Here is a 12940-nt window from a genome sequence, read left to right as displayed (position 1 = left end):
TCTGAAATTGTTGAACTCGATGTTGAGTCTGGAAGGTTGTAAAGTGCATATTCGAAAGACGAGGTTTTGTTCCTCGAGCTTCTGTTGAGCTTCATTGTAACAGTGTAAGATGTATTGATTTCTTTGTGGGTTCAATGATGAGACATTTATGAAAGAGAATGGGTTTTAATCTAAAGTCTGTTCAACTCTTTATACAGCATTCAGGAGACACCATTATGCTAGTGATGCATCTAGAACGAAACTGAAACTAAACTAGACTGCCTTGCTTGTCTCGGTCACATGACCTCTGCTGGTCAGGCACAAGCAATCAATACATGCAATTATGCTGGTAGGCATCATAATCGAACAGGCAAATAACATCACTATTTGCTGATATCATTACATCTCCTTTTCTTAAAACAAAAGTATTTTACTTTTAACTAACAACATGTTTTCTTTGTATTAATCTGCATTTTAACTGTAACACTTAATGAACTTACATTATCATTATCATGATCAAGGTTTTTTAACCTTGCTTTGTGTGTTCACATGAAATATGTCAATACACTAGAACTTGAAGAAAGAATAAGATAACATTACTTCCTTCTATAACAATAGTCCTTAAATTTGCTCAATGAGTCTCTCAGGAGGCTTCACGTGTCTTGAGGATTTTCTGATTGATTGTCCTTGAATCTGAGTTGTTGCCTCAGATGATTGGTTCTCAGCTGTGTGATCAGGTTGTTCAACAGTATCAGTCTCTTGACCTGCTGTGGCTGGTCCCATGAGAAGATCTCGACGATTTCTTCTCAGAACAGCACCCTCATCTGTCTGAATGGTGTATGATCTTGGTTGAACTTCACTCAGGACAGTTCCCTTCTGAGTCCATGTGTTTGTTTTGTCTTTGAACCTTACTTGGTCACCAGTGTGGAGTTCAGGTAGGTTTTGTGTTCCTCTGTCATAGTAGTACTTTTGCTTTTCTTTCTGTTGTTCTTTGAACTTCCTCACTTTCTCCCCCTCTTTTGTTTTCAGGAGGTTCTCCGGGATGGGTAGGTTTGACCTTAGCCGACGTCCCATCAGGAGTTGGGCTGGTGACATACCACACTCGAGCGGCGTTGTGCGGTATACAAGCATGCTCTGGTAGAAGTCAGTTCCACTGTCTTTTGCCTTGTACATCAGTCTTTTCACTGTCTGGACCGATTTTTCCACTAGTCCATTGGACTGTGGAAAGTGAGGACTTGACGTTGTGTGGACAAAGTCCCACTCTTTGGCAAAGTGTCGGAAACTTGCATTGTAAAACTGAGGTCCGTTGTCTGTGAAGACCTCGCTTGCCACGCCATGTCTGGAGAATATGGCTTTCATACATGTTATCACAGCATCTGCAGTGGTGGTGTGCAGTTTACAAACCTCTGGATACAGGGAGTAATAGTCTGTGACTACAAGATAGTCCTTCCCTTGACATACGAATAGGTCAGCGCCTATCTTCTGGTAAGGTCTGTCTGGTGCTGGGTGTGGCTTTAGTGGTTCTACCGGATTGCTTGCTCGATATTTCAGGCATATTGTGCAGTTTGACACCTCATTTGTCACATCTTGGTTGATTCGTGGCCAGTACATCACCTCTCGTGCTCTTTTCTTACACTTTTCAATTCCCAGATGTCCTCCATGGATCTTTTTTAGCATCTCTCTTCTCAGACTCTTTGGGATAACTATTTTAATTCCTTTGTAGATGATGTCTTCGACCACTGATAGTTCCGCCCTGCAGTTCCAGTACTCTGCTATATCAGGTGAGCAGTCTTGCTTCATGTTGGGCCATCCATCCAAGATGCTTTTTCTCAGTCGTCTCATTGTTTCATCTTTGTTTGTCTCAGTCTTTATGAGCTCCATTTTTGCATCTGCTATGGGCAGTGCACTTGTGATCATGTCCACGTAGGCGTTCACTTTTTCATCCATTGTGGTGTTTGCGGGCTCACTTGGGTCTGCAGCTCTGGACAACGTGTCTGCTGTATACATCAGCTTACCCGGTGTGTACGCAACATTCAGTGTATAGCGTTGCAGCCTGATCATCATTCTTTGTATTCTAAGTGGACAGCTATTTAATGGCTTTTGGAACAATGCAATCAAGGGCTTATGGTCAGTCTCTACACTGATTGCTTGTCCTGCCACAAACTGGTGAAATCTTTCACAGGCATATGTGATGCTGAGCAGCTCCTTTTCTATTTGAGCATATCGCGTCTCCGCGTCTGTCATTGAGCGCGATGCATATGCAATAGGTTGCCAGTAGTCATATTGTTGCAGAAGAACGGCACCGAGCCCACTCTGTGATGCATCTGATGATATCTTGATGGGTCTCGCCGGGTCATAAAACCTCAGAACTGGTTCCTCTGTGAGCAGTTTCTTTAGATCGCTCCATGACTTCTCATGCTCATGATTCCATTCCCATTCTATGTTCTTTTCAGTTAGTCTTCTCAGTGGCGCCATCTTTTCTGAGAGGTTGGATATGAATTTACCCATGTAGTTGATCATTCCATTAAACCTCTGCACGTCCTTTTTGCATTGTGGCTTTGGCATATTCTCAATGGCGGACACCTTTCTGGGATCTGGTCTGATGCCCTCACTGCTAAGGATATCTCCCACGAATGTCAGTTCTGTCACCCCGAGCTGGCATTTCTCTCTATTCAGCTTCAGGTTTGTTTTCCTTTTGCTTCCAGCACTTTTTTCAGTCTCTCGTCATGCTCAGTTCTCGTGGTTCCCCATACTATGATGTCATCCATTGATGTATCAACTCCCTCCAGGTGCTCATAGATCATATGGATAGTCTTGTGATACACTTCAGGAGCTGAGGCAATGCCAAATGGTAACCTTAGGAATCTGTATCTGCCAAATGGACTGTTGAACGTGCACAGTCTTGAACTTGCTTCGTCCAGCTTCATCTGCCAAAATCCTGATGATGCATCTAACTTGCTGAAATATTTTGCATTTGCAAACTGTGCCATGATTTCCTCACGTGTAGGAAGCTTGAAGTGCTCTCTCTTTATTGCTCTGTTTAGATCTCTTGGATCCAGGCAAATTCTGAGCTTTCCATTCTTTTTGTCCACTACGACGAGGGAACTCACCCACTCAGTTGGCTCATCTATCTTCTGAATCACGTTCAGGCTTTCTGTCCTGTCCAACTCTGCCTTCAGTTGCTTTTGAAGAGCAAACGGAAATTTTCTGCATGGATGTATGACCGGTGTCATACTTTTATCTACTCTGATCGTGTGTTCTCCTGGAATGCAGCCTAGACCCTTAAATAGGTCGTTGTACTCTTTCATGAGTTTATCATAGACTGTCTCTCCTTCGCTTTCCACCACGAGGACTCTCTTTACCAGGTTCAGTCTCTCACAGGCTTTTAAACCTGGTATGGCTTGCACATCCTTTGGCACCACGATTAATGCTAGCGTGTGCTCTCTGTCCTTGTGTGTTACTTTGACAATGCATCTTCCTTTCACTGGTATATCAGTACCTGAGTATCCTGTCACTTTCACTTTTATTCCATGTATCTTTGGTCTGGGTCTAATTTTCTTAAAATCAGTCTCTGATATCACATTAGCTTGTGCTCCAGTATCCAATTTAAATGGAATGTGTATGTCATTCACTTTTAGTGTCAACATCCAGTCTCTCTTCTTTTTTGTTTTCAGACACAACATCTACATTGAACTCCTCTATGTCGCTTTCATCTACTGCATGGACCTTGCTTTGTTGCGCTTGGTTCTTACAGCAACTGGCATAATGGTTGTTCTTGTTGCAACTATTGCATGTTTTACCATATGCTGGACACTTTTTTGGTGGATGCTGTGTACCGCATCGACTACATGTCTTTCGATTGTCCCTTTCATTTTCGTTCGCTGGCCACGCCTCTTTTTTCACATTGGCGCTCTTTTTGTTAAATGGTTTGTATCCGTTCTTTCTCACTGCATCCACGTTGCAGCTACTGTCACTGAACAGCTCCTTTGCCTGCAACTTCACAGTTTCTGTAGCCCTACACAGTGCTATGGCTTTTCCCAGGTCTAGATCTTGCTCTCTTAGCAGTCTTTCCCTTAGACCATTATCTGGAATACCACACACCAGTCTGTCTTTTATCAGCGAGTCTGTCAGTCCCCCAAATTCACACGATTTGCTTCTGTTTCTCAGTTCAGTCACATACTGATCAATAGTCTCACCTGTTTTCTGTACACATGTGAAAAATCTGTGCCTCTCAAACGTCACGTTACGTTTAGGTATGCAGTAGGCCTCAAACTGTTCCATTATTTTATCTAGTTTCATTTTGTCTCCATTAGCAGCGAATGTGAAGTTATTAAACACCTCCAGCGCTTCATCACCCACGACATGTAAGAACAGTGACGATTTCCTTTTATTACTTTTCTCGTCAGCTCTGATTGCTGATAAATACAACCCCACACATTGTTTGAATCTCCTCCAATTTTCAGCCACATTACCTGTTAACTGAAGCGTCGCCGGTGGGTGTAATCCTTCCATTTTTCACTTCGTTAGCTATTCTCTAATGGTAAGCAACGATGTTCTCTTTTGGCTTGCTAATCTGTGGAGAGCTGATTTAACTTCAGAATTTTTCTCTTCATCTCTTTCAGCCACTTCTGACACCATGTATTGATTTCTTTGTGGGTTCAATGATGAGACATTTATGAAAGAGAATGAGTTTTAATCTAAAGTCTGTTCAACTCTTTATACAGCATTCAGGAGACACCATTATGCTAGTGATGCATCTAGAACGAAACTGAAACTAAACTAGGCTGCCTTGCTTGTCTCGGTCACATGACCTCTGCTGGTCAGGCACAAGCAATCAATACATGCAATCATGCTGGTAGGCATCATAATCGAACAGGCAAATAACATCACTATTTGCTGATATCATTACATAAGAGGCCGAGGATGGAGAGGTCAGAGTGGGAGTGAAGCGAAGAATTAAAGTGACAGGTGACCGGAAGCTCAGGGTCACCCTTATGGACTGAACGGAGGTGTTCCGCAAAGCGGTCACCCCATCTGCGTTTGGTCTCCCCAATATAGAGGAGATCGCATCGTAACATAGAAACATAGAAAAATAGGAGCAGAAGTAGGCCATTCGGCCCTTCAAGCCTGCTCCGCCATTCAGTATGATCATGGCTGATCCTCTATCTCAATACCATATTCCCGCTCTCTCCCCATGCATCATGAGCAGCGAATACAGTATAGTAAATTGCAAGAAGTACAAGTAAATCGATGTTTCACCTGGAAGGAGTGTTTGGGGCCCTGGACGGTGGGAAGGGAGGATGTAAAAGGGCATGTGTTGCATCTCCTGCGCTTGCAAGGGAAGGTGCCGGGCAAAGGGGAAGGGGTGTTGGGGGTGATTGAGGAGTGGACCAGGGTGTCGCGGAGGGGAGCGGTCCCTTTGGAATGCTGAAAGGAGAGGGGAGGGGAAGATGTCACCGACCTGAGATGTTAACTGTGTCTCTCTCCAGAGATGCTGCCTGACCTGCTGAGTATTTCCAGCATTTTCTGTTTTTATTCCAAGTCAGATTTCCTGACTCTTTTGGCCCTAGCTGTCATCCTTCTCTCCTAGGCTGCGTGCTTCCTTCAGTGCTGCCATTGTCCCTTTAGACAGCAGTAGGTTTTATACCTGGGTCTCTACCTCTGCTCCAGCTCCTCCAGCCATCCATTCAGGGCACCCTTATGGCCTAACAACCCCACCCCACCCCTGCACTGATGGCATTACAGGGTGATTTACACAACCTGCACATCCCTCTATATTTAAATGATCTGACCCTGTAATTTACAGCAGGGGCCAGCCACCATGACATTATGGTGGGCAGAAGTCCCACCTTGCCTCACTTCTCACATGGCTATGCTGCCATAGGAATTTGGGGTTCAACAAATATTACCAGCTACTATTACAAGTGAAGCCTATACTTTGAGCAGTCAAACAAAATTACTTTTTTGACTGGTATACATGCGTTTTGAAGTATTTGTGTGTTTTCAAGTTTTAAAATCTACTATGAATAGGCTGGCAATACGATGCTTTCTAAACGTTAATTAAGAGGAAATTGCTCAGTAATTCCTATTTCTATTCATGTGAACACATGTTATCTTATTTATTTAGAACAGTAATTCTACCATGCATGTCATTCTGTGAGGCTGCGAAGGAAGGTTGTGAGCCATTATTACAACAGGTGGAGGCGGGATGGCCAGAGTTCCTCAAATGCTCCAGGTTTGTCAACGATACAGGAATGGAAAACACCAGCAGGATATGCTTTTCACCACAGCAAGAGGAAGGAAAAAGTAAGTTGAATGTTAACTAGCTGTCATCACTCTTGGTTCCATGTAGCCTCTTAATTTGAGTCAGTACCCTGCATCACAAGATCAGTCTCTCTGTTGGCAGCCAATTATTCTTGTGATTATACTGTGCTGTTTGATTGCCAAGTTTAAAATGATAGACTTTGAAATTACAAATATTAAAGCGCATTGCACCTGACTCTTCTATGAACATCCTATTCAAATAGATTTTCAAAATCTCATTAGGCATATCCCATCTAACTTTAAATCTGGCTAGTAAGCACATTTTTCCATTTTCCCCTATTTCTTCATTTAATGTGGTCCTCTGATATTTGAATCAGAGTTCAGTTTTATCTAAAAAGGATAGCAAACCACCTGATTATTTTTAAAAATATAAATGGTCATCACAGTCCACTTCAATTTGTACAGTGGCCAAGTTGGCCTGAAGATGTTTTATAAATATATAAAGATCAAGAGGATAACTAAGGAAAGAGTAGGGTCTATTAGAGACCAAAAAGGTAACTTGTGTGGAGGCGGAAGACGTGGGTATGGTTCTTAATGAATGCTTTGCGTCTGTCTTCACAAAGGAGAGGGACGATGCAGACATTGTAGTTAAGGAGGAGGAATGTGAAATATTAGATGAGATAAACATAGTGAGAGGGGAATTATTAAGGGGTTTAGCATCTTTGAAAGTAGATAAATCGCTAGGCCCAGATGAAATGTATCCCAGGCTGTTAAGAGAAGCAAGGGAGGAAATAGTGGGGGCTCTGACCATCATTTTCGAATTCTCTCTGGCTACAGGTGTGGTGCCAGAGGACTGCCAACATTGTACTGTTGTTTAAAAAGAGAGTAAGGGATAGACCGAGTAATTACAGGCCAGTCAGCCTAACCTCGGTGGTGGGAAAATTATTGGAAAAACTTCTGAGGGACAGTATTAATCATCGTTTAGAAAGGCACGGATTAATGAAGGACAGTCAGCACGGATTTGTTAAGGGCAGGTTGTGTCTGAGTAACTTGATTGAATTTTTTGAGGAGGTAACAAGGAGGGTCGATGAGGGTAGCACATTTGATGTAATCTACATGGATTTTAGCAAGGCTTTTGACAAGGTCCCACTTAGCAGACTGATCAGAAAAGTAAAAGCCCATGGGATCCAAGGGAAAGTGGCAAGTTAGATCCAAATTTGACTCAGTGGCAGGAAGCAAAAGGTAATGGTCAATGGGTGTTTTTCTGACTGGAAGGCTGTTTCCGGTGGGGTTCCGCAGGGCTCAGTACTAGGTCAGTTGCTTTTTGTGGTGTATATCAACAACGTAGACTTCCATGTAGGGGGCATGATTAAGAAGTTTGCAGATGATACAAAAATTGGCCGTGTGGTTGATAGTGAGGAAGAAAGCTGTAAACTGCAGGAAGATTTCAATCAACTGGTCAGGTGGGCAGATAAGTGGCAAATGGAATTCAATCCAGAGAAGTGTGAGGTAATGCATTTGGGGAAGGCCGACAAAGTAAGGGAATACACAATAAATGGTAGGATACTGAGAAGTGTAGAGGAACAGAGGGACCTTGGAGTGCATGTCCACAGATCACTGAAGGTAGCAGGACAGGTAGATAAGGTGGTTAAAAAGACATACAGGATACTTTCCTTTATTAGCCGAGGCATAGAATATAAGAACAGGGAGGTTATGCTTGAACTGTATAAAACACTAGTGAGGCCACAGCTGGAGTACTGTATACAGTTCTGGTCACCACATTACAGGAACGATGTGATTCCACTAGAGAGGGTACAGAGGAGATTTACGAGGATGTTGCCTGGGCTGTGGAATTTTAGCTATGAGGAAAGATTGGGTAGGCTGGGATTGTTTTCTTTGGAACAGAGGAGGCTGAGGGGAGACCTTATTGAGGCGTATAAAATTATGAGGGACCTAGATAGAGTGGATAGGAAGGACCTATTTACCCTAGCAGAGAGGCAAATTACCAGGGGGCAGAGATTTATGTAATTGGTAGGCGGTTTAGAGGGGAGTTGAGGAGAACTTTTTCACCCAGAGGGTGGTGGGGGTCTGGAACTCACTGCCTGAACAGGTGGTAGAGGCAGAGACCCTCATCACATTTAAAAAGTACTTGGATATGCACTTGAGGTGCTGTAACCTACAAGGCTACGGACCAAGATCTGGAAAGTGGGATTCGGCTGGATAGCTTTTTTTCAGCCGGCACAGACATGATGTACCGAATGGCCTCCTTCTGTGCCGTAATTCTAAGTTCTAAATTCATGTAATTATTTTCTGCTTCCCATTTTCTTCCCTTTGTGAAGGAGCTGACTCAAGCCATCATATGGCTCCATAGGAAGTGGCTACCCTCTATTACCTCATCAAAGTAGCCATTCATCATATGTGAGCCTAGAATTGAGTATTAGCACACCATTCATCTATGAAGAACATCATATCTGAGCCCAATTCTCTCATCAACTGTTACACACAAACACACATACACACCTATGTGCGCACACATACTCACACTTTTCCCTCCCGAACCTAAGGACATTAGCTGCAGCACCCTATCAAAATGCCTTGGCTGAGATCACCTAACGCAACTTTTACTGTTATTCATCTGTATGGTTCAGTGACACACTGCTTTATGAACTGTGTCACTAAGGGAACTTGCACTCATTATTAACCTTTTCATTTCCTCCAAGAAAGGTGATGATTGCAGTGAATGGGAAAACTACACTGGACAGAAAAAGGATTAAACAATTGTCCCAAATTTCCATGGGGATTCTCCCGATCTCCTGGCATAACTTTGTCCCCAGCGAAATTGCGTTAATAAGCTGAAAATGGCCATTTATGCTTTCTCTCTGGGGGTTCTGCTGATCTCACGCTGAAGTTACAGCAGAAGCTCAGGAGAACTCCCCCACAAAATTCAGGGCCAATGTGTTTTGTTTCCAGAGTAAAAGTTTAAAATTGGAAAATCTAATCATGGGAAAAAAGAAAGTAAAAGCTACGTGAAACCAGCACTTAAAAAAAATCCAGTGCCCTAAGCAGTTTTTCAGAAAGATATGGCAATCCACCTCCAAGGTTTCGCATATCTGTCAACCCACATCACACTCTCAGCTCATCCATGCTTGGCTTGTTAATTTGACTTCATGCCGACGACTTCCTCAGACTATGCAGCTCTAGTTTTCCTATAATAAAACAATCGTATGTAAAGCATAACCATAAGATTGGGAATAGAAACATAATTGGAAACATAGGGCTCGATTTTGCTAAGCACGAGGAGGCGGGTTTGGCGGCATGTGAGGTGGTAAAATCACAAAAAATGGCGGGCGGGCCCAATCCCGCCTCCATCCTGCCTCCGAGCAATTTTCCCAAATGCGTGTTTTCTGACCCCGTTTCCATCCCATCGCCAAGAGGCGGGATAGGCCCTTAAGGCCCTTAACAACCACTTAATTGCCTCTATTATCCCATTTTGAGAGGCCTTTCCGATTTTTAGACATTTCCCCCATCCTACACGCCTCCTCTGGAACACGCCAGGTAATCCTGGTGGCCTCACTAGTGGGTTGCTTACTAACAGCTGCAGCTCCACCATTACAAAGGAGTTTTCACCGATGATCATTTGCAGGTAGCAGAACTTTGTTGTCTCAGGTCTGGGCGAACTTTTAGCAGGCTTACTCATTGTTGTGGAAGTTTGGAGCCTGACACCCATCTCCAGTGTGACCTCCTGGGAAATCCCTCTCCCCACCTTGACTGAGCATGTCCTCAACTGAGGCATATACCAGAAGCATGGCGACCATTTAATTCCTTTCCTCCTGGACATCAGATTCGGACGAAGACCAGCCACGGCAGCAGCAGAACCATGAACAACAGCAGCACCAACAGCAGGAGCATCAACAGGAGCGCCAAGCTGCTAGTCACCCACCTAAAACTGCACAGGCCAGAAGGCGCCAGCGCGCGACAACATTGCTGCCCGGGATGCAAGGGATGCACTCATCTTGGCCAGATTTGGTGAGCCTGCATAATCAAACACTTTTGTCTCGCACCTTCTTACCAGAGCATCCACAATGGACAAGAACCTGCGGATTCCTATCACTCTGACCACCATACTGACAATTGCAAGGCGCCCTAAGCTCTCAATGAGAAAGTCCCATTTGGAAAATGACACAGGCCACAGCTTCAACAGTTTGCCATCAAATCTGATTATAATACAATGACAATGGTGGCTGGTCCAAATACAAAACATCACAGCACCCAAGTGACTACCCTTGTGACTACTTGTGCTTTATCTTCCTCTTACGCGTGCTCCTACGTGGTGCTTCCCCTGTGACTTCAGCAGATGTGGAGGCCCCTTGCTCACTTTCTTGCTGCTTCTGTCTCGACACCTTTGGCGGCCATCCTCTGGGGTGGCGAACCTGTGCGGGCACGCCAACAGTCTGCTGCTCCTGCAGCTGTGCAGGGGCTGAGACGCCCATCTCAGTTGGGTGAGGACTCTGGTGGGGCTCTGACCAAGGGCTCTGCAGTGGCATGGTCGTGTGAGCGCTTTCAGAGGAGCCCCCACTTCCTTGTTCTCTGCCACCAACATCCCTCTCATGGATCAGCCCCACTTCAGAGCTAGCAAGTGGCTTGACAGCACCTTGCTGCACTTCAGGGGGGCCATGAGGACCCGTTTCTGCACTGGAAGTCCTACTCCAGAGGACTTCCATGAAGGCCTGGTTTGTATGCACAATAGCTGACCATCGCTCCTCAAGAGATGTCATTCTATTCTGAACAATTACCATGTTTTCCATACCCTGGCTACTTAGCTCCTCCATGGCCATAGCCATCCTCTCTTCTACCGTAGCCATCCTCTCCTCTACGGTAGCCAGCCTTACCATGGAGTTAGCCATCCTTTCCACGGAGGTTGCCATCCTTTCTGCGGTGATGCGTTCATGCGCCAATGCCTCCACAAAGGCTCTGCTCATGTTTGTGATAGACTCCTCCATTCACTCCACACTCGCAGCAACTCTGGAGACAAAACCTGGCAGAGACTCCTGCACCTGTTCCTGGAGTTCCAGCACCGCTCTCCTTCTGGATGGACCCGGAGGCACAGTGTCAAAATGCAGTTGAGCCGAGCTGGCAGAGTCCTGCGCCCTCCGATGAGGACTCTCCACTGCTGACCCTGTCTCCACCATCTGCTGATGCTCACTTGTGAGCTGTGATACACCAGGTGACAACACTACTCTATCTCGCGAAGGTCCCACTGAGGTGTGAGTGTCTGCACTGGTGCTGAGTGCGCTGAAATCTCTGATGCTGCGCCCTCAGAGGTTGCAGCTTCCTCTGAGGAGTCTGGAAGCTCAGGTTCTTCCTCCTGGACAGTGGGGACGGGGGCTTTCGATGGTCCTGTGGGGGAGTAAAGGAAAGAGTTAGAGATGTGAGGTCAAGGTTATATGCACATTGAATAGTGCAGATGATCATAAGTCAATCTGTTAGAGCATCAGATTCATTATCAGTGACTCATGCAATGTCAATGAGAGAGATGCCAAACTATTCTGTCACCAGCTTGCTGTGATGCACCCGTCTCTCTGTCCCCCACTTGGGTATCGTCCTCGATCCTGGTGATTTCCAGGACCACCTACTCCTAGGCGGTGAGCTGGGCTACTGAGGGTGGCCCTCCTCTTGTCATGGCTCTTTCCCTCTTATTGTGGGCTCTCTTTTCCTGCAATGAGGGACACAAGTGGAGTTTGAGTGAGAATGAAGGAGTGAGTGTAGAGAATCCATAGCATAGATACTTAGAAGGAGACAAAGGACCCTCCCTGTGTGTTGTAAGTTGTTGTCATTGCATCACAGTGATAGAGAGTGTGAGGGCTGCATGGTTGAATCGTTAAGTGAATGTGACAATAGAGAGAGAGGGAATGGGTGCAGGGATGTAAGTGTCAAGTGGGATATGGAGGAAGAGGTTGGCAAAGCAGAGTGCTGGTGAGGAGAGGTGATGGGGATCAGATTGAGGGTGATGGGAAAGTCATACTCACTTTTCCTGTGCGGAGAAGGTCATGAAACCTCTTCCTGCATTGCAGCCAGCTTCTGCGGCTCATTGATATGGAGTTGACCTCCTTGGCCACTTGCAGCCACACAGCTTTAGTCTGCTGGGGTGGCTTTTTTCTCCCTGAGGAAGGGAAGAGCACCTCCTTTTTAGATCTTGCTCCCTGCACCAGAGCTTGGAGCGAGGGCTCATCAAAGCGAGGTGCACACTTTTGCTTGCTGGTGGACATGTTCGGTAAATGAAGTCCTTCACACAATGTACAAAGCGTTTCCAGTCTCCAGAAGAATATGTGTTGGTGTAGGGGTTACGGGGATCGGGTGGGATATGTGTCGGTGCAGGCTCGATGGGCCGAAATGGCCTCTATCTGCACTGTGGGGTTTCTGTGATTTCTGTGAAGGCTGCTTGCAGGCCTTAAAGCCAGCAGCATTGATGATGTCATCAGAGGTGACTTTCTGTATGAAAAGGCTCATTGGGCCAGGGGTTCCCACACGCTGGAAATCAATTGCCTAATTAGGGGAAAATCGCAATTTTTCAACACTTCACTTCAGAGTCGGGGTCCTGACACGAATCTCACCTGACACGCCGCAGCCCGCCCACAATGGCAAAATCGAACCCATAGAATTTTTTTTCATGTAAGTGGCTATTGAAGCTGAGTCAATC

General features: G+C 45.3%; 1 protein-coding gene across 3 annotated transcripts in view; it reads left to right on the top strand.

The window, feature by feature from the left end:
* corin (corin, serine peptidase) overlaps positions 1-12940 on the top strand; it is a 302839-nt gene that overhangs the window by 136955 nt on the left and 152944 nt on the right. For all 3 annotated transcript variants that reach the window (XM_085969754.1, XM_085969736.1, XM_085969744.1), the window contains exon 5: positions 6107-6285. In XM_085969754.1, the coding sequence (XP_085825880.1) occupies positions 6107-6285 (179 nt within the window). The remainder of the gene's footprint in view (positions 1-6106; positions 6286-12940) is intronic.

Source organism: Somniosus microcephalus, chromosome 2 (assembly GCF_052327205.1).
Source record: "Somniosus microcephalus isolate GS21.2 chromosome 2, FLI_Smic_1.0, whole genome shotgun sequence".
Lineage (NCBI taxonomy): Eukaryota > Metazoa > Chordata > Chondrichthyes > Squaliformes > Somniosidae > Somniosus > Somniosus microcephalus.
The sequence above is the reverse complement of the archived record's forward strand: the minus strand, read 5'-3'. Positions and strand labels throughout refer to the sequence as shown.